Genomic DNA, 23,030 nt, shown 5'->3' with positions numbered 1-23,030 from the left:
CCCCCGTTTGCATGTTGGAGCTACAGTCTCTGGACAGTAATTTAAGCAATAAAGAGTATGTCATCATACGTAACCCCTGAACTTCTTTAGTTTGCTGTTAAGTGGTCAGAATTGCAGCACTGGTGTAATTTACCCAAAAACTACAGCCAGAACACGTCTCCCTCTCAGGGGTCATTAAGCCGAGGTCAGAGGGTGGCAAAACACACATGTGCCCTCTCAACCACACCTCCCTCCTCCGAGTCTCAGCACGGAGAGCACCGGCTGTGTCCAAAACTGTGATTCTATCTGTGAACGCTTCATTGACACATGGGGGCTTTGTCGGCCATTACAGCTCTATTTTGTATTAAACGAGTGGGTAATTAGGAGGCCTGTGGTACACTGGGCCAGGGAGGGGCCCCACAGGGAGGGGACGCACAGAGAAAGAACAGTGGGCTGTCTTAAACCTGACATACACTGGCACTCTGTGGCCTTCCTCTGCAAAAACACCATATTGTTTGTGGAAAATAAGATGACAATAACAGGAGATTTTTGAAAGCAGTCCTCAGATCCTCTAGTACTAACACCTCGCTGTCAAAATATGGCAGTACAAGTAGAAATACTGCATTTAAAACCTTATTGAGGTTAAAGAATGTAAGAATTATCAGCAAGATCTACTTAAAATATGAAAAGTATAATTAGACATTGAGCAGAAAGTGTCTTTACTGTTGTATGAGGTGTTATTGGGTTCCTATTGTCACTAAAGTAATGTGTGTGTTTCTTTTTAAAGGTTTATTTGTAAAATTGAGCTTCTTCATATAGTTGCATAATCTACAGCAGTGCATCATAGTCTATCAGATCATCGTAGGTTTGTTGCATCGCTGTTTGAACCATTTATCACTAAAGTCTGTATTTCCAGAGCCTAGAAAAACAGCCCTGTTTTCATCTTTGTGACCATGCATTTCACAGTGAATTCAATAGGATTTTAAAACCTCTAAATAGGATTTTAAAACCTCTAAATAAACACTTAATCCTACAGTTCATCTTAAACATTCAAAATCAACATATTAGAAGATTTAGTATCTGTTTTGCACTGGACATAAAGATTATAAACTGAAAAGTAACTAACACTATCAGATGAATGTAGTGCAGTGAATAGTACAATATTAGCCTCTGAGATATAGTTAAGTAGAAGTATAAAGCTCTGTAAACTGGAGGTACTCAGTTACAAATACCTGAAACTTATACGTATGGACTGTTTTTGACTAAAAGTATTTAGTTACACTCCATCGCTGTCGAGAAATAAGTTTTATAGCTATGTTTTTGTTTATTCTTTTCCACTTCTCTTGCTGTTACTGGCAGTTTCTGCTCCCTTTTAATAACTTCCCTAGATGTGGGTGTCTTATTCAGGAAGGACTTTGAGTGTCTGTGTGTTTGATGAGCCTTATGGTAGCCATATGACTTTTCCTCTGGGCTGTCAGTTCCTCAGCGGTTCCTCATCCAATATATATCAGCGTGGATATAAAGTCGGACCACCCGTGAATGAATGGCGCTCATATCTCTGAACTGTGTTGCAGAGCTCCAGCTAATTAATTGGGTGGTCAGAGTGACGAATATCAGTGAGGCCTAGTGTGAAGATCTGCGGTGTGATTCTTCTCAGAGGTTTACAGTGTGTATGTGTGTGTGTATTGGTATGGTAAGTGGTTAGTCAGGTCCCTCTGGCCACTGTGTTATTAGCGGGAGGCTAACTCGGTTTCTGTGGCTCTCATTGTGCTTAATCGCTTGACAGCTCCTGGTTACACTGTGGTTTGCCACTGTACCAACAACTCAGCAAGTGTGTGTTTGTGTGTATGTGCATGTAGGCATGCAATATGATTGCAAATGTGCACAAATGTGGCTACAGCCTACATGTTAGTCTTTCTTTTGCATGTGCGCTCCCACATGACATGTTCAGCAAAGAGTGTGTGTGTTATTGGTGTCATTAGTCGAGTGCAGCCACGGTGCTGATTTGGAGCAGAGCTAATAGGTCTAATTAAATGTCATTTTGAGCTAATAGACAGGGAGTGGTTGTTTAAACCAGTATGCTTTTATAGGTGGTTCTGTCTCCTTTCAGCTGTTCCTGACGGTGGCTGTGGCCAGCTGAGACAAACTTCCTGAGTGATAATAGCCGAGCCGTAATAACACAATATACAAGGCTTTCTGTCCAAACCCACTGTTCTCATTATAGTTAATTGATGACAGGCAAACATAGGAGGTGACAAAAACCATTGTGGCGTCTCACACACACAGTGTCTTGCTCAGGCATACAGCAGTGGTTATTGTACAGAACTAAGTATGTGTGACACGTGTGTGTGTGTGTGTCAGTGGTGGAGGTTAGTGGTCAGGCCCGTCTCTGCTCGCGCTGTTGAGGTTTAAAGCAGCCGGGTTTGAGGGGTTCTGGGCTCGGGGATGGGGACGGGGTCGTGTTTTGGTTCGGTTTTGGTCAGAGTGTTAACAAGTCTGGTGAAGAGGCCCCAGTTACTTCCAGGCCTGCAGATAATATTAGCGGTTCAGGAGACCAGTGTGCCAAGCCAAAGTATTTCTGTGACTTTAGCCTGATGTTAGCACACACAGATAGTTACAGATACACTTTGCTCTTCAGGAAGTGAGTTCATATTTGTGTTTCTGGTTTCCTTGTTATGAAGTCTATTTCTTGAATGCCTTTATGGTTAGATATCTGAAATAAGGTGTGTGTTTGAGATGGAGAGAATTTCAGGTTTTGGTTTAGGATGTACAGTAAAATATCCCACTTCTGACATAAAGTTAAAGATTGACTCGGTCGTTTTTTGATTTTTTACACCCATGTTAACAGCCTCTACACTGATTTGTATGTTGAGGTTTGGTTTCCTTCAGAAGTGTTCATATTTGCTCCTCAGTTCTTCAGTATCTTTTCTTCTGCTCCCCTACAGCAGCAACCATGTGCAGCACTACCTAGCTCAGAAAGTGTTTCAGCTGACAGCACAACACAGACTCAAACACAAACTTCACATAAATAGATGAGCATGCACCAGACTTGCATATTGCACATAAATAAACTTTAATAAACTGTGGCTAAATGAGTTTGTCAGGGACACAGTTGCAGCCTTGTTGTGTTGTGCTCTTGCAAAATAGCACTAGCAAAAAGTTTTGTGTAAAAGAGGAAAGCGTGGGAGATCAAATTATAAATTGGAAGCAGTTGTGTTGACATTGAAGTCATGTGACTGTAACTTTCATTATAGCATTTCAGAAATCATATTTGTTAAGATTGTCTTACTGAAAAAACACATATTATGACTTCTGTTTGCCACGGAGCTTTTTTTTTCTGCTATAATCCCAACTCCATTGGAAAAACCTCATTGGCTTTTCGTCGAGGGTGATTCTAACTTCCACGTCGGCCTACAAAAATACATCACTCCTGCAGCACTTTATTCACAAACACCCACTCACCTAATTAATTTGGAAGGGTTGCCAAGCTACGCGCTATTAAAAATCCTTTAAAAAAAGTCTGCCATTTTCAGTGCTGCTATTCTGGAAAAAAGTATGAGTAAGTAAGATACCTTCATTAACATGTCTGTCATGACGACACCGAAAGGCAGTCCAACTCCTCCGCGATGTGTCATCAAACACACACATGCCATTACATGCACTCGCAGGGTGCTATTACCTGCTGTAAGACCTCGGCTTTGTTTCATACAACAGCCGTTTATGCTTAGCACTAAATGCTAACATGCTAATTATGTTGCATTACAGTATAAAAATGATGTAAGGCTGTTTTCGTTTCATCTTTTCATTTCCTCTGCTCTGGAATAAGAGGCCTTTTATTTTATGGATTAGCGCGCTTTATATCAGTGACTGCCTCAAGCAGTCAGAAAAAATAGAACACTTCTGTACAACATCCTGGCATTTAAAGGGGGTTTTACTCTTTCTTTATGCGTCTTGATAGAATTGAATAGTGTTTTCTCAGCGATTGAATGATATAAATGCGCACACACACATCCACACCTACCTGCTGCTGCTTTACTCGAAGCAGAATTTTAACAATGGGAGCCGAACAAATAAAACTCACCCAAACAACAGGAGAAAGAGGAGTGAAAACAAGGGAGCGAGCAATGGAAAAAAAAAAAAAAAAAGAAAAGAGAGAGTGAGTGAGAGAGAGAGAGGGAGAGAGAGAAAAAAAAAGACTTCAGGCTTTTCCAGAGGCAGTCAGTCAGTTGAATGTCTTATGAAGTTCCTTGAAGAGGTGCCAAAGCCCTACAACGCAAAACACAGAATGGTTCAGCAGTGGGAGGGGGAGACAGAGAGGAAGACAGAAAAGTGAATCATAAAAGGAGATGAAGATTAAGAAAGAGGGTCCAGAGCTGCGTCGCCCCGGGCTGCATCTAAAGTCATCTCTGAGGGATTTGTTCTCCCCTGTTCTGAATCAAAACACTTTAAAGAGTGTCTGAGACGCACACGCAAGCCAAGTGTGTCTGTGTGTGTTTGTGTGTATGTGTGCGTCTCTGTGTGTATGTGTGTGTGTGTGTGTGTGTGCATCTGTGTGTGTGTCCTTTCAACTATGTGCAATACTGTGTATATAATGTGTCGTTTTCTTCAGTAAATGTATCACTTTTTGGGATTGTTGTGTAAGTGTGTGTGTGTGTGTGTGTGTGTGTGTGTGCGTGTGCCCTTCTCTTGCCTGGCTTGCTTCCTCCAGGCTGGAACGCATGGACCACACAGACGGCTGGCAGCGCTCCACGACAGCCTGGCTCCCCCTTTCTCTCCCCCTTTCTCCCTTTCGCCTGCCGCTGCCTCATCTCCCACACCTCCTTTTTCTTTTTCACTTCTTCTTCCTCTTTCTTTACTTCCTTCTTTTCCAATCCCCCCTCTTTTTTTCCCCCTCATCACCCCTTCTTCTTCTTCTTCTACTACTGTCCCCCCTCCTCTCTTTCATATACCAGACCCCCATCGTCGACAGGCGGGCGTCTGGCCGTCACCCACTCAGCGCTTTTCCTCTCCAGCCACGCTCTGCCAGCTTCAGATTGCCACCTGAAATAATTCATTGTTTCTGACCGCTCACAAAAACAACATGGCCACTGTGAGGGCTCCAAATAAAAAGTGAAATATAGACCTAGTGTATTCATTCATCCACTTTACTGGCTGTTCCACTGTGAGATGACTGACACACACATACACACAACTACAGACCGGCTGATTCAACCCAGGCTCCATGAGCGTACTTTTTTTTTTTTTTTTTTTTTTTTTTTCTGAATCAGCCCCAAAGATACATTCATCCGAGCTCACCCGGTGATCATAAACCAGACTGAAGGGCTTAGAGGGCATGACGTGACACCAAATTTATAAATTATCCCATTTATTCAGGATTTTCTGGCTCTCCACATTTTCCTCACATGTTACTTAGTCAGGCAGCAGACACAAGAATTTCCTACTGATGTCTTCACAGTGATACTTGATTCATGATCATTGTTTCATATGTTACCGAGGAGCGGTATTTAGTTACAGTTACTAGTTACTTCTCTAGAGTCGATCAATGACTTTATCACTAACTTAACAGAAAAACTATTACTTGGTCAGAAAAGTAATAATGGCTAGTAATAGCATCATGTTGATTTGTGAAGTGATTCTGGAGACTGGATTACTGTTTTGTTTTTGTTTTGTTGTTTTGTACTTGATCTTTAGGACTTTATATACCGTCACGGAAAAAATTATTAGACCATCAAAAGTCATCAGAAACAATGGTTATGCAATCAAGCACTAACTCCTGTGTGTATCATGTGACTAAAACAGACAGAAAAGAAAACATGGAATGCCTAAAAGCACTGTTTTTGTCAGTACAATGCCATAGATACTGATGTAAGAACTGAAGGGATTTTATTTATTATCAAGAAAACATGGAAAATGTGTAGATATCAGCTCTGAAATTAAACTCTTATGAGCTATTTTTGTTGTTATCATTACATTTGTCCAAACAAATGTACTTTTAGTTGTACCAGGCATTAAAATGAACAAGAAATTGAAGTAAACAAGGGTGGTCTAATAATTTTTTCCGTGTCTGTATATATAGAGGCAAAGTCCTGCTCCTGTGGTTGTGTCCTATGGGACTTTATTCAGGATAAAAAAATGTGTTACAGTCAGTGACAGGAGACAAGTCATTTTTTGATCCCCTCTAAATTCTCCCATCGTTTACACATATGATGTTCATCAAATTAAAAGTTTATTTTCCAAGTCGATGAAGTTTTTTTGTGGTAAAACTGTCGAACAATTAGACTGTGAGAATTCAGAAATCATCATTACAACTGTCTCTGTCGCTGAAGATGTTTGTGCAACTTCAGCATGATCAAACTATAGTTATTTTCTCCTCTTTTAATGCTTTTTCACTTTGCTTCCAAAGATTTGGGTAAAATGTACCAAGCAAGCAGCTGTTTAGGCGTCAGTGATGTGTCTCACATGTGACAAGAGATGCAGTCCACTCAGCTTATTAACACAAAACTAGATGTTTCCCTACTGTCTTTGCCACAAGCTAAGACTTTTTTGGCTCATAAAATAATCCTTTAAATTAACAAACGTTTGTGTAAATGGTTCAAACAGGATTGAAATATTATTTGTCTCACACCGTTGACCATCATTAAAGCTGCGCATGACTTACGTCACCAGTTTTTCATCAAATCCGTAAAACCAGAGTCATATCCTCAGTATCATGAATCCTTAAGTCTTTCCGTTATTACACACCTGAATCTCTTCTCTCACGGTGAACAATTTCAAAGTGTACTCCACCATAAACAAACCATTTGTTTACAAATAGAGCCGGTAGGTCACTCGGACATTTTTGGAAATTTGTCGTGACATGCTTAGTGGGAAGCGGAGCTCCACGCACTTAGGCTATGAGTAGGGTTTTACAGATCTGATGAAAAATTGGTGACAAAAGTCATCAGCAACTTTAATATTTTCCACCATGGTAGGTTCACACTGCCTTAACTTGTAACCACATAAACTAAAAATCAGAGGAAGTTATTTCTCCAAACCATTAGTATTTCATCACTACTTATATGAAAGACACATAATGGGTAAACAGACCGTTGAGAAAGTAACTAGTTACATTTCTAGTAACCTGTTGTCCAATTAGGGCTGCATGATATTGAAAAAACTGACATTGCACTATTTATCTGCAATATAAAAAATATAGGACTTTTCACTAGAGGATATGTGTGACTCCATTTGGGCAGAATTAATGGTTCTAGAATAATTGGGTCAGCGTCTGCACAGAAAATAAGTAAAAAATGACTTTTTACTCATTTTAAGTGTCATCCATCCTTTCTACAGTTCAAGGGGTATATCATTGTTCAGTGCATCAGCAAAGTACTTTTATGCAACCAGATCTTCATTTTCATAGATATTCTCCTGCTCCTCCCTCATTTTCAGGTTGCAATAACTTCAGTTTACCTTACTTGACTTTCCGTGTGACTATTGCACATGTGCACACTGTGATGGTGAGACTGATATGGTGCAGGCTAACTTCCAACACTGATCTTGATGTGGTTGAGGGGAATAGGAAGCCAGGACATTTGTACCTCTTTTCACAAGAAATCCTAAGACAAACTATGCCACAGTGAAAGGAGCTTTAGTGTTTGAGGAGTATTTTCAGCCAGGACATAGAAAGGAGCAGCTAACCATCCGTTAAACATCTTTGTGCTCAGGCTTTGATCCAATCTGATGCTGCCATTAATTACAGAGGACTTACATTGTGTTTACCTACTCGCTCTTACTAAGTGTTATCAGATCAGGAGAGGCCGGGTGAATACCGACTTTTGTCTGTGGGACGGCTGAAATAATACTATTGTAGGATCAGTATGCAATTAGAGATACTATCTGTAGAGGTGTTATCCAATCACTATTAATCTGTTCTTGTAGCAGCATGTGTGAGCTTACACATGCAGCCGTGTGCACAAATGTACATGACTGCCTGCGCGGAGGTGTGTTTGTATTATGTCCATTCTTACATGCGTGTGTTTCTATGTGTGCATATTCAAGTCGCTCACATCTGGTCTGAATCTGTCCGTGTTTCCGGCTGCTGGCTGGGCAGGGAAGTGGCAGGCGCTATCGAAAATCTCCGCTGTTTTCACAGGGATGATGGGAATCTCAGGGACTTTCCCTACGGCAGTGAAATCATCCGCCTTTCCCGCTCCTTTAAATACCCCCGGCTCATTCCTCCGCCCTGCTAGGGTTCCGATAAAACAGCTGAGACGTCTTGTGTTTGGCAACAGTTGTCGTCTAAAAGGTGTAATTAACTCATGAAAAACTGTATTTACTGTCAAGGCCGCTAAACTAATGGACTTGAGGTCTGGCTGTTTGGAGTGTAAATTGGACCTTAATGTGGTGGCTGACATGCTGCATTCCTCTATCAGAAAAATACATAGGTTTCACTTAAAATGGGATGCATCTATAGGTTTCCTGACTTTATGGTCGTCCTGGTGGGGAAGTAGGGTTACTGAAATGGTCAGCTGACAGTAAAACAGTGAACATACAATTAAAAGTTCAGCTTCCAAAACTTTACTCAGTTAAAAGTTACCAGAAAATGTACTCACGTTGGTCATTTTGCAATATAATGGTCTCGAAATACTATATGATATTTTTAAATTAATATTACTGCTGCATTAAAGGAGTGATATTTTGCTTTTTTTTAAATGGAATTATGCATTTTAAAACATTTCCCTGTGCTCTACATAAACTGTAAATGCTATGGGTGTGAATTCTTCATTAATTCAACTCCACAGGTCCATCTTCAACCCTATTTCTGAGTAATTACACCAGAAAGGTTGTTTTGAGCGCTGGCCCTTTAAATGCACATGACCCCACCCCCTTCTCTGTCCCGTTCAGCCACTTGTGTTTGTTAATACAACCAACAACTGAACATTTTAGGTAATCAGCTCAAAGTTTGGACATATTTTCAGTATGGACTACAACCGCTGCTGCTGACAAACAATTATGTCGTACTTGTTCATCAGAAGTCTTGACCTTATATGTGCAAATGTCGTGACATAACTAGATATATAACGTAACAAATTAAGAGTGAATTAAAACAGGTTGTAGAAATCCACTTGATTTTTGGCAGAGCGAATATAAAGATAGCTTTACAGCACCCGGAGGGTTCAAATTCAAACTTTTTGAACTTTTAGGGTCCAAATACACAAATAAATGAACCAAAGACTACTAAAAGTGGGTTTAGCAAAATATGACCCCTTTAATGTGTCTGTTGCATTTAACTGCAGTAGATGTGTAATGTTGACCTCATTTGAACTAGTTTATGCACTGTTGTGTAGTTTATCAAATCAGATCAGCTTATGTTTGTAGCATCAACAAGGGGGTGAGACCGTTTTTTTTTTTTTGTTTTTTTTTTTCAGTTTTTATTAACCTTTATTTAACCAGGAAAAAATGACTCATTGAATTTGAAAATCTCTTTTTCAAGAGTGTTCTGACAAGAAGAATTGCAATGTCAGCCATACATCCTTGCTAAAATGTACATAAAACACGAAATAAAAGGTACTTTTATCACCGCACCGTGCTGTTACAGTTGGGTGATATACGACCTTTCAGTTGTTGTTCTTTAGTGTCGTCGTCCTGTGAGATCCAAGTATTTCTATAATGTTAACTTCATCACGAGCTCAGAAAAACAGCCTGTTTTCAACTTTGTGACGATGCATTTTCCAGCAAATCCATGTTTTTTTTTAACTGTTTATTTAGCTTAAGGAGGAGAATTTGGACCAGTGGTTTTCACCAAACAGGAAGGACATGAAAAACCACCATCTGAAAAGTCAGACAAATGTAGTGGAGTAGAAATGTAAAGTAGCATCAAATGGAAACCATTTATATTTGAGTAAAAGTACGAATAAATCAGTTTTCAACATTCTATCTGTGGAAACTGTGACATGGAAATAAAGTTACCAGTGAGTCTCAGAGGGCAGAGTTTATGGCACATGAGATTTGTCTTTATCTGCTCAAATATGCGTATAAATGTGTCTCTGTCCTTTTACTTTTGGATGCTCCTCAAAGATGTGGAAATCCTAAACCTGCTCTAACTATTTCACCATTCGCCGTTCTACAGGGAGGATCCTGTAGCGCTCTGTCTCCTGACTGGTGCTCCAGACCTCTTAATTTACTGGTCATCAGGGTCTCTTCCTCGCCGTGAGCCTCCTCCCCTCACGTCTGTCCCCCTCTGTCTCCCCTAGTCTCTCCCATTGCTATTTATTCCCATCACTAGGAGACGGCTGTGCACAAAGCCCGCACTGTATCCCGAGGCTTTTTTAGAATAGAAATTCGGTCTGTTGAAAATGGAAACGCTATGATTGACTGGGCACAGCTTGCACAGAGAGATGAGGAATGCCAGCGAGAGGCACAAATTATCCCCAGAAATGATGGGGAAATATTATTAATAAAATATGGACATGAGTTATGTTATGAAGCAAGACCCTTCAATAGACGGAGCTTTTTAAGTAGCCGATATTGTTCGCGTTCCACAGCAGCTATGTAAAGAAGCCGATGATGGGGATTGTCTGTTTATTTTGAACTGGATGATGCCAGTTGTGTAACGTCATTCTAATAAAAAATCATGGTCTGTCTGACTGTCACTGGCTGCATTTTCGCTGTCGCCGTTTCTCAAGTCACAGCAAAGCGCCTGCGTTTTGGTATTAAAATTCCAAATGGTTGCTCCAGAATAAATTAATTTGTTGTGACGAGTCAGATGGTACATGAAAGCATTTCTGAGGGTTAAATCATTTTTTTTTTAAGTAGCTGTAGTGGAAAAAACGCTAAACTTAAAATGAGGCAGTTTTTAAATGTCATGTTGCATTTATTTAGAAGTGAAATGAAGAGGAAATGTGGGAAAAGATGGAGACTGAGTGGGAATGACATGTAATAAAGCACCACAGATAGGATGTCATTAGTGTTTGTGTCAGTACACGGTCCCCTGCGAGGCGGTTTGTTGTGGTTTTGATGTTTCTAACTGTGCTTTAGTAATACAAATGATGTTGCTTTTTGATCATTTCATTAATCTTCTTCTCCTCTCCTTCATCACACCCACCCAGTGCTATAGGTTTAGTGCCAGGCCTTTGTTCCCAGTCCAGGCAGCAGTAGCTTGCTGTTTCTGCCTGAGCCAGATGGAGCTCTGCCAAGCACAGCAGGAGTTTCTACTCTCCTCTGTTTGATATTTACTTTACCGCCTTTACAGGGGAACTAGTGCGAGACCAGACAGACGCATTGACACAGCCCTGTGTCAGTGGTTTAAAAAAAAGAGTGTGCACAGGCCTCTGGTTCTACCCCACCTTCACCAAACTACAGTCTACACCTGGGCCCCTGACTGGCTTTTGCTGAGGTTCCTACTACAGGGCTGTCAGAATGGGGATGGGCCGCTTCAGACACAGACAGTGACACGCTGAGTTGTGTTTGTGCATTGTGTATTCAGTATATGATTACTGTGTATGTACAGTATACATATGACCGTATAAGATAAGTGTTATAAGTTATATTAGATCAGTATGGAGTTACCTGCCTGGGAGCGGGTGAAAGGGTGTAAAATTATCAGCAGAGCAATCCAGGAAGAGGAATAATATACTGTATTTGGCATAGGTTTCGACTCCTGTGGGGATAATGGAGCGATGGCGTGAGAGTGTGTGTTTACCTGAGGAAGAAGCCTCAGGTCACAACTAAACATACATCCAACTTCTCAGTCTCGCTATTCTCTCTTTGCCTCACTCTCCCTTCTTTTTTTTTCTCTCATGCAAGCTGATACTGAGATAATTTGGGTCTGTGTAGGTTAATTAGCAGGATGTAGCATCCCTTTCCAAAAATCCTCCGCTTTGTAAAGGAGAATGTTCATCAAGCGAGACAAGGAACACAGATAAACTGAGTCACCTGAATGTATCATCTGAATCTGCAGGGCAAGAGAAGAGCAAACAGGTTAGATCATTAACCCATAAAGACCCAGCACTAATTGTGTGGTAGTTCCCAAATGATGTTTTCTCTGTATTCAATATTTCCTAAATGATTTATCACCATTTATTATAAAATAGTCTTCCGTATTTTGCATTTTTCCAATGAAAATGTTAAATATTTCCAACATTTAATGTATTGATCATATAGATGTTCATAAAAGCTCAGATTAAAGTTGAGGGTTATTATACCAGAACCAAAGAAAACTGAAGAAAAGGTGACTTTTTCAGTAAAATTTATCACTAACTGAACATAAATCCAGTGTCTCCATCCACTGTCATTGATCCATCTCTATGGGTTTTACTGGTGAATCAATGTTGTAGAAGATGACGGCGTTTCCATGGTAAATATGGAGCTTCTGAACATCCAAATGGGTCATATCTGATGACCATGAAAAGATGACAAACTGTATTTTACACCAATTACTTACATGTATTGATAGGATTAGTGAATCAACAGGTATTAACCCATGAAGACCCAAACACCAACTGGTAACCAAAAGTATCCCCTGAGCTAAAATGTTTAATAACTTCAGTACCACTAATCCTGTCAATACATGTAAATAATTGGTGTAAAATACAGTTTGTCATCTTTTCATGGTCATCAGATATGACCCATTTGGACGTTCAGAGGCTCCGTAGTTATCATGGAAACACCGTCATCTTCTACAACATTGATTCACCAGTAAAACCCATGGAGTGGATTGAGACTCTTGTTTTTACGTTCAATTACTGATATCTTCGCTGACAAAGTTACCTTTTCTTCAGTTTTCTCTGTTTCTGATATAATATTACTTAACTTTAATCTGAGCTTTTATGAACATCTACATGATCAGTGCATTAAATATAGAAAAATACATGATTTCCACTGAAAAAAAACCCCACTAAGTGCAGAGGATAATATTATAATTAATGGCGACAAATCACTTAAGAAAGGTTAAATATAGAGAAAAAAGTATTTTGTAACTGCCACATAAGTATCACTGGGTCTTTATGGGTTAAAAGTGAATGACAGTTTTATTTTACATCAATAAAACTGCAGCTTGCATCGCAGACTAAACACTGACTGGTAGAGCTTGTTTCCCACATGCATCATACTGTACGGTATGTCTGCAGGGCATCGTCAGAAGCTTGAAGACCCCCCAAGACCGGCCTCTTCTCAGACCGTCTCAGTGAGCTGGAGAGGATGAGGGTGAGGGTGGCCGTGCCCACCTCAAGCCCCCCGGCCAACCCTCAACACAGCAGCCAACTCCTTCAACCCACAGGGGCAGACGCAGATAACAGGTGAGCCCCCCCCCCCGCCCCCTTCCCTCCCAGAACTCTGCTTTACCTGAGATGAAGGAAAGCCTCGGTTAAAGCTGGAGTTGATCTCACCTGTTAAACGAACAGCGCCTCCACTGGAAAAAAAATGAAAATCTTACCATTTCTAGTCAAAATATTTATCAAACTTAAAATAAGACGTAATCACCTAAAGAGTAACTTTTCAGTGAGATATAAGACTTCATTTTAGGCAATAGATCTTGAAAATCTTATTTCAAAAAGGTCTATACCAAGATAATTCCACTTGTTTCATTGGCAGATTTTTTTTGCTTGAATTAGCAAAAAAAAAAAAAAAATCTTGAATTAAGCCAAAAAATCTGCCAATGAAACAAGGTTCTTGAAATAAGATTTTGAAGATATATCGTCTAAAAAGTTGTTATATCTCACTGAAAAGTTACTCTTTAGGTGATTATGTCTTATTTTAAATGTCATGAGTTATTTTGACTAGAAATGAGAAAAATATACTTGGTAGGATTTAGATTTTGCAGTGCCTCCTCTGGGATCATGTGGTTTGGAAAGCTGACGGTGCATCAAGTGTCACTAAAAGAAGTTTAAAGCGCTAAGAGCTTTACTCCAAACCTGTTCGAGAAGCTAGCAACTGTCTTTCATTTATCAGAGGTGTAATCCGATAAATCGATATCACTGCCAGATTAACCTGAACAATGAAGCCTTTTGAAAATGCTTTAAGAGTCTGTCTTTTAGCTTAATCTTGATATCATGTTTTTAATGCTGATATCCAAGGAGGAAGAGACATTAATTAAAGCTGGGCAGTAGTTCAATACGATTTAATTACCATTGACTTTTGGTATCATATTACATTGACATGATCATACCGTGATGAGATATTTATTAGTTTTCTAATAAATTATTAACTCCTTGCAGCATTTTATGAAATGATCTACAACGAGGCTTCTGTTTGTCCTCAAAGGTCTCAATAGTCTCAAAGAATTAAAATTTTTCATCAAATTAGATGTCCGTTCTGTGGCTAAATTGCATTAAATTCAGAACAAGAACACAGAAGCGGTAACCACTAGCAAACCTGGTCAGAATCTGACTTGGAGAACACCCTACTAACATTCACAGTGGGGGTTAAGTGAGCTAACGTGGTGTCTTGAGTAATACAGTCAAATGGTTTCTGTTACATGTGATTAATCCAATATGTAAGTGCAGGTTCAGTGAGAGTCTGGCTGATGAATATTCATGTAGATACAATCAAGTTTATTGTCTCCATAAGGAGGCCCAGTGGCGCTGAATACACCACTGATCAATAAATACAAGTTAAACAACCAATAGAAACAAAGCTAACAGTCAGTAAATTAAAGCGGAACAATAAATGAGCAATAAAACATTGCACGTGGGCTCTAACTGCACATATCCATCTATTTCACTCTTTACTCTTGGGTTAGCACAGGGGGTGTCAAAGTCATTTTAGTTCAGGGGCCACATTCAGCCTAATATGATCTAAAGTGGGCCGAACCAGAAAATAAATAAATAATAGGATAAGAACGTATATATAATGTCAACTCCAAACTTTTTTTCTATGTTGTTGAGTGAAAAAATGTAAAGTTCTGTATGAAATGTTTACATCTAGGAACCGTATTTGAACATAACATAACAAATATGAAGTGTGTGGACTTTTATGTATAAATGATAAACTAAGGTGTAATATTGTTCAAATTGCACTTATTTTTCTCAAGAATTTTCAGGTTATTTCACAATTTTTGTAACAAGGCTAACCTGTAAATGTAAACATTTTTGTGTAATTTTACTTTTTTTTTTTTTTTTTACACTACAATAACAGAGAAAAATTGTAGTTTTCATTATTTATAGTTATTATGATAGTATTTACTGGTCTGACCCACTTGAGACTGAATTGACCTGAAGTGATTCTAACATCCTTGATTGTTAATATCTTCAGTGTAGTTTTTGCATTTCACAATTCATCTTACGGGCCAGATTGGACCCTTTGGGCGGCCTGGATTTGGCCCCGGGCCGCATGTTTGACACCTGTGGTTTAGCAGCATGTTGCACATAGTCATGACTGTGATATTCTCCTGAGACTTAGCAATGCATTTTTGTCCTCTGCAGGGGACAAGAGGTTTCACAGCTTTAGGTAGAAAAAAAAATCCTGTCCACTGCAAGGACATGCCAAAAATAAAAATAGTATCTGAAAAACTGTTGCCATTGTGCTGTTTCCTATCAATCAATGTTTAATGTAAAAAAGCCAAAATATTTACTTCCGGGTCTCAGGAGGATATACAGTCGCAGAAAAAAATATTAGACCACCTTTGTTTTCTTCAATTTCTTGTTTCATTTTTCATGTCTGGTACACTAAAGGTACATTTGTTTGGACAAATATAATAACAACAAAAATAGTTTTCATAAGAGTTTATTCAGAGCTGATATCTATCCGTTTTCCATGTTTTCTTGATAATAACCGAAATCACTTCATTCTATACATCATATCTATGGCATTGTACGGACAAAAACAGTGCTTTTAGGCATTCATGTTTCTTTTCTGTCTGGTTTTAGTCACATGATACACACAGGAGTGTAGTATTTCATTGCATAACCATGTTTTTGATCAACTTTTGGATGTCTAATAATTTTTTTCCCACGACTGTATGTACATTTATGTTAATTTATTGTATTTCATTACTTTTTTGGTGATTAATGACCGTTGATGGGTGCTTATTTAACTGATTTCTTGCTTTCATTGCTTCTTAGTGTTGTTGTTTTTTGTTTTGTACTTCAAAGTTTGAGACAAATAAACTAAGCAAAACTAAATAAAGTAACTAAACTATTGGCTCCAGGTACAAAAATACATATCGCTGTGCATTGTACTTTGTAAATTATGCATGTGAAAAATCTTACCTCATTTTTCTTATAATAGATAGATAGAGATCAGATAGATAGATAGATAGATAGAATAGATATAGATAGATAGATAGATAGGATAGATATGTACTTTATTGATCCCAAAGGAAATTCTGTGAACTCCATTGCATACAAATATACACACAAATGAGATGTAAGAGTTAAATATAGAAAATAAGAATAATAATTAATAAAAGTGACATAGCCATAATATATGAATAAAAAGATATAGCCAGAAATATAGCTAGCCTATACAATTAAGAAAAAAAAAAAAATTGCATAAACCATTGTTTTTTGATTACTTCTGATGTATCAATAATAATTTTTCCATGACTGTATGCTGCATGTTAATCTGGAACTCCATTTGTCAGTCAAATACTTTGTGCTGTTCTGGTGGATTGGACTTGAAATAGGTCTTAAACTGTATTCAACACAACTCCGAACACTAAAAGCACAATGATTTACATGAATGTTTTGCTTTTTAGTTACTCACAATTCAGAAAAATTCTCCAGCTCATCCTCTGTGATGATGATTTTCCTTGCAACTAAAAGCAATAATATTCGACATTATATTCTACACTTGAAATCAACTGCACAGGAACAGATCTACACTCTGCACCACACTGAAGGGGGTCAATAAGCCACAAACTGAGCAATAGAAGGTGAAATGTCACTAACCCCGTAGCCCGGATGGGACCAGCGGTTTTGAGCGAGCGAGCGAGCGCAGCACGTTACACTGCCTCGCCTCTGGATCGTCTGTCTTTCTCTCCTCCGTCACTCTATCGGCCTACATCCAGGAAGGTAACACCATCTCTCACGGTTCAGGATGGCTGCTACCTGATCGCTCCCACCTCTGGAGCCTCGTCACAGCTCGTCATTTAGCTCTTAGTTACTCTCTGGCATTGCTGGCAGTGTTACTTAGTGGATCATTTGAGGGACGATTAAACAGTGGAGCGGCGTGGCGGCCAACGGGTCGTATTATGCGCCGGGTCGGACTGGAAGTGCACATGTAACGACGTCTGAAGGGAGAGGTTTCTGAGGCCAAACTTTTAAACACCATTGTTTTGACAAATCGAACTAGGTTTTTTGTTGTAAAATCTTAATCAATTCCTCATCGGTTTGTTTCTGGTGCTGGTGTTGCAGTGTTAAAGTGTGTGCAGCAGTTGTTTTGGTGGTTGTCTGCTGGTGTGTTTACACCCTGGGTGTGTGCCAGCGAGGCTCTCTGTGCCTCAGCTGCAAGCACAATGTTTTATAAGGCAAACAGGAAGATCTTCTCTTCGAAGGTAAACATTAGATGTGTCATTACGGAGGATGTTGCGTAACGTGCCCAACTGATACTTACCTCTAAACACAGAAACAGCTCATAGTACACACAGTTGTTTTTGAGTGTTATTGTCAATTTGAAAAAGCAAAAGAGAATATTTGACGTTGCAGTTGTTCAGGGGTAATTATTCTCTTCTTTTTCTCTTTTGTATGTCTGTCTTGGCTCCTTTTCTCCTTCCACCCTTTCCTCTCCCGTTCCATTTCTACCCATCAGACCCACGTCAGTCCCAGTCCTCTCCTCCTTGGTCGTACGAACAGACGTACCCGTCCTACCTGAGTCCCATGGCGTCCCCCTCAGTCCACTCCACCACCCCCCTCTCCTCCAGCCGAGGCACGGGCCTGCCTGCCATCAGTGACGTGCCTAGACGCTTGCCAGGTAGAACCACTGCTCCTTTATCCTGTCACGGCCACCCAAACGGCTACAAATAATGCAGATGATACATTTTCTTAAATGTCAGAGAAGGAGGGAGCGGGAGAGAGAAAGACGGACGAGCACACCCACGATTCCACACACAGACACAGAGTCCAAACATCAACAGAGGCACTCATTGAGCAACCAAAATACATATGCGCTACTATTTACCAGAGCGTAACACAGCCCAGTGAGCTGCTAATAGCGCGTTCTTAAATGAACGTGAGGAATTGGGCATGTTTTCAGAGGCCCACTGTCTCTCCGGAGAGCGGTTTGGATGCTGTTTTTTAAACAGTGGAGGGAAAAAAAACCCGATTGTTTCCTTTTTTCCTCGCTCCAAGCCTTTGATCCCAGAGGAGTATGGGTAATAACAGGCCCAGGGATAATAACAGGCTCGTGACTGACAAATAAAGTGTCTTTATAGCGATACGCCACTCTCACAAGGCATTCTGGGTAATTGCATTAGCCTGTCTTTTTGCTATAACGGCAGCATCTGTGTTCCAATTTGTCTCTGTTTTTCTCCCCGACGTGAACGCTCCTTTAAAATCCCTACATGCCGCAAGACAAGTTTTCTCCTCCATACACCTGTTTGACTCGCTGCCATGTGATTTTTTTTTTTTTTTTTCCTCCTTCTATTTCCTCGCGCTAACGTCCTGCGCCCTCCTCTGTGTGATTAAGCGACGCAGCCGTGTGACTCTGCATTAGAAGGGGTTTAAAATCCAGCCAGCTGCCTTGTCAGCTTTGATTAGTTTGGTCTTTCCCTTCAGCTTTCATCTCCTGAGCGTCAGGCTTTGTTCTCAAAGTGACACACGCGCATGAGCAAGCATGCACATGTGCGCTTGCATAAACACAGTCAGATACCCCGCACCCCATCACCGCCACCCCCTCCTTCTACCCGCTTGCACACCTCGAGCGCTTAATGCCTCCTAAGTGATGTGACTAAGGCTCTCAGATCTCTGGAGATCATGTTGACACCTCGCCAGGCTGCACTGTAACAGTATCCAGCCACAGAACATACCGACAAGTACAAGCAGAAGCTGATATGGATGCTCTTGTGCAAACTCTGAACCAGCCTCACACACACACACATATATACACACACCTACCTTAACAGAATTCAGTGTTGAAATATAGCTAAGAAGCAGTTGCAAAAGTTAATCAGTCAACTCAAACACCTAATTCGGAAGTGATGCTCTAGAGTTTGGAAAACACTTCCAAATATTTAGACGGCGTTCCACTCTGGTTTCATTTAAACTAATAAAGTTCGATCTGGCTCATCATCACAGGGCCCCTTTGAGCACTAAAATAGGTCCAAATGTTAAAAGCAGGAGTCAGGAGTTTATTGAACAGCGCCGTTCATGTCTGAGATCACACTGCTCCTCCACAGCGGAGACAATCACCTACTATTTCTATTAGAATCAAACAGATCTTGTGGAAAGGGGAAGTTTAAAGGCCTTAATTGGCAGCATATGCTATCTAGCGACAAACCCGACTTCGCAATTCCTCCTCTGCACATAAACACTGCGTCCACCCTCTGTTCCCCGCCACCCCCTGTCCTCTAGCAGCAGACATGGTGACACGGAAGACGCCTAGTGATTTATGATAAGAGCGCCATTGCTGGACTAAACCGCTGAAAGGAGACGGACGAGGGGGGAGGGAGTGTGAGAGAGGGGTGGCGGGGTTGGATGGGGGGGGGGGGGACCTCCTATTCTCCTTAAACTCTGCGCCCAGCGCGAAGCTCGCCGCAGCCAGTTAGTGGTTTTGGGGTATTTTTTAAGGGATGAAGCGAAAAGAGGAACGAAGGGTGAGATGGAGCAGCTCCTTCTCAACTCTCTCTCTCTTTCTCTTGCTCGCACACTTTCACGCATGTACACGAACACACACATACACACACACGCTGGAGCCGATGGGAGGCGAGGAGAGGAGCCACATCAGAGCTCAGCCCTGCCTCATTATGGATCTCATGGAAACTGTTTCTGCTCAAAGTGTTTCCACATGTGCAGCTCCTGATTCATCCCAACTGCTTTTTTATGTGCATACAGTATTCACACACATGCCCCCCCCACCCTACACGCACACATACACACTACAGTTGCACACACACACACACGCACATACACATTTGCATGCATAAACAGTTATACAGATACACATAAACATGCGCCAACACACACAGAGAGAAACATAAATATGCAGAGGCGTAAACATATTAAGGCATACGCATGTGTGGGACGTTACTGATGTGTGTGTGTTAACGTTATCAAACCTCTGACGTTGAAGTGAAAAAAAAAAAACACTGAAGTCCATGAATAAAATAATATTTATAGTCCAATTTTATTCCATAAATGTGCCCACACCATCCATTAGCCAAAGTCTTTTTCCAAATTGCTTAATACACATATCTGGCTCGAAATATCCGATTACATCAAATTCAGTTTACTACTGTTTCATTTCCCACGGGACGTTTTCATTAAACTCAATTACGCCACAAAATGAACGGATCAACCCATATGTTCTTTTCAGGACAGAGTCCTATACTGTTTTTTTTTTCTTTTTTTTCATTCAAGGAGACTGATCGGTAATATTTGGAACTAAAGGACATTCGCGGTCAAAATGATGATGTTAGAAAATCATAAATTCCAACACAAAGTTTAAACTGAGAAATGAAAAAACAAATATGCGATTCAGCTTTATTTACTGTCAGTTTTCACATTGAACCAAAGCATTTTTAAGTAATTATAATTGTATTAGAATTTCTCATTTCTAATAAAAATTGCTGCATTTAAAACATAAATATAAAACAAAGAGCTCTTGAAAAGTCTGCAATGAAATAAAAAGAGTCGGATGAATCTGGATGGGACTGGCCGGGATCTTCTTCTTAATAGTGACCTAAAGCGTGGAGCATTGTGTGCCGTATCTGCTGCTTCAGCTTTAAAACACACTTCCTTTAGTCTGTGTGATATCACCAAAGAGGACAGAGGAAGGTGGCTGCACAAGACAGTGTTTATATCATGGGCTAAAGCTAGAAACTGGACTCTGTTTTATGCATTTATGATATTAAAATGTGATGTTTAGTTTTTGTGTTTTGAAATCTACCATCTGTGTTTAGGGCAGAACAGACAGAGCTGCAGGAGGACAGGGATGTTTTCAGATGCTGTGATGATGATTTGCTTCTTTTCAGTTTCTGCCTGTTGAAGCTTTAGATACTTCATCGGATAAAAACAAAAAAAAAAAATCATTTAGACAGGCCGTAAAGAAACACTGATCACCCAATAGTCACTTGATCTACAGCAGGGGTGTCAAAGTCATTTTAGTTCAGGTAAATTTGAGCTGAAATGGGCCGAACCAGTGAATCAATAACATAATATATAAAAAATGTCAACACCAAACTTTTCTCATGTTTAAGAGCGAAAAAGTAAATTTTCAATATGAAAAGGTTTATATCTACAACTGTCCTTTCAAGCAATGTGAATAGCATGTACAAACTGAAAAAAAGTGTAATTTTAACAATATTCTACCTCAGTTTATCATTTCCACATGTTTATTATAACTTACAGATCACAGTGGATCTACAAACACACAAAACATTTAATATCAGGCAGAATATTGTTCAAATTGTACTTACTTCTCTTCAGACTTTTCAGGTTGTTCATATTTGTTCAGGTGATTCACATTTTTTTTTTGTGAAATTATACTTTGTTTTAGTGTAAACACATGACAATATTTACATTTACAAAGACAAAAATTTGGAGTTGTCATTATTTATATGTTATTATGATAGTATTTTACTGCACCTGCCCACTGGAGATTGAATTGTTCTGAATGTGGAACCTGAACTTAAAGGATTGTTAATATCTTAGTGTAATTTTTGCATTTCACAAATTCATCCCAAGGGCCGGACTGGACCCTTTGGCAAGCCGGATTTGGCCCCCGAACCGCATGTTTGACACCTGTGATCTACAGTTTTAGAATCCAAATTTACATTTATACATTATATATGACAATGTTTTAACTCCTTAACACTGGCTGTCCTAAATCTACATCAAACCATTTTCATTACGGAATCAGCCGAGACAGTGTGTGTGTTTGCTATGTCCCCAGTCGGGATACTGAAAATAAAAAAAAAAAAAAAAATCTCCACCTCCTGAAACGGGAAGATCTGTTTTATTACTTTATTTATATTAGTATGGACCATTATACTCATATCATACCCAAATTTCTATCCATTTTATGTACTATAGTTAAATTAACTCCACTTAATTTACTAAAGCAGAAACACAAATGTTTATTTTTTTTAACGTACCTGTGTAGAAATTCAGGTGTTAAGGGCTTAAGATGCAAAGCAGTCGTGTTTGGATGTCATCACCTGTGCTGTTGATGTCAGTGCGTCCTAAAGAATTGAATGTGTTGTGTTTTTCAGGTTCCTCTGACCTCAGTCCATTCCCGGGTCAGTTTGAGCGTCAGTTCCCGGGCCTGTCCTCCCTCACAGAGACTCGCTTCTCCAGCCCTCGGATGCACTACCCAGCCACCTTCACCTACACCCCTCCGGTCACCTCCGCCATGTCGCTGGGCAGCGCCCACTACCACCCTACCTTCCCCTCCGTACCCGGGCTCCACCCAGAGCCAGAGTGGACCCTTCCAGACCAGCAGCACACCCTATCTGTACTACGGCGCCTCGTCCGGCTCCTACCAGTTCTCCATGGTTCCCGGTGGGGATCGCTCGCCCTCCCGGATGATCCCACCCTGCACTAGCGCCTCGACGGGCACTACCCTGGTGAATCCCAACCTGCCCACCCAGACGGAGGGAGGCGTGGACGGCGACGGGAGCCACAGTAACTCCCCCTGTTCTCAACCCCGGAGGCCGCTGGATGAAGCTGTGTGGAGCCATATGAAGAAGAGCAGGGGCGGAGATCAGAAGTCAACTGATGTCATGGTTTGAAAGCACAAAACCTTTTTTATTAAAAAGGGGATTTTTGAGCTCTCATCAGCTAAGAACTATCTCCACCTTCAACTTGGAAATTAAGGTCGAGATAAAAAAAAAAAAAAAAACATCAGACTTGTATGGACTTGTCTTCCTGGAATGTGTTTTGACCAAGGCACTACAAAGGGAGTCATTCTCACAGCAA

At 40.3% G+C, this 23,030-nt stretch overlaps 1 protein-coding gene across 1 annotated transcript in view; it reads left to right on the top strand.

The window, feature by feature from the left end:
* The window catches only part of runx2b (RUNX family transcription factor 2b), a 95,199-nt gene extending 72,169 nt beyond the window's left edge, over positions 1-23,030 (top strand). Inside the window, 6 exon segments of the mRNA XM_030128991.1 lie at positions 13,089-13,109; positions 13,112-13,185; positions 13,187-13,256; positions 17,707-17,868; positions 22,325-22,490; positions 22,492-23,030. Of these exon segments, the coding sequence (XP_029984851.1) occupies positions 13,089-13,109; positions 13,112-13,185; positions 13,187-13,256; positions 17,707-17,868; positions 22,325-22,490; positions 22,492-22,843 (845 nt within the window). The 3' untranslated portion in view covers positions 22,844-23,030.

Source organism: Sphaeramia orbicularis, chromosome 24 (assembly GCF_902148855.1).
Source record: "Sphaeramia orbicularis chromosome 24, fSphaOr1.1, whole genome shotgun sequence".
Lineage (NCBI taxonomy): Eukaryota > Metazoa > Chordata > Actinopteri > Kurtiformes > Apogonidae > Sphaeramia > Sphaeramia orbicularis.
The sequence above is the reverse complement of the archived record's forward strand: the minus strand, read 5'-3'. Positions and strand labels throughout refer to the sequence as shown.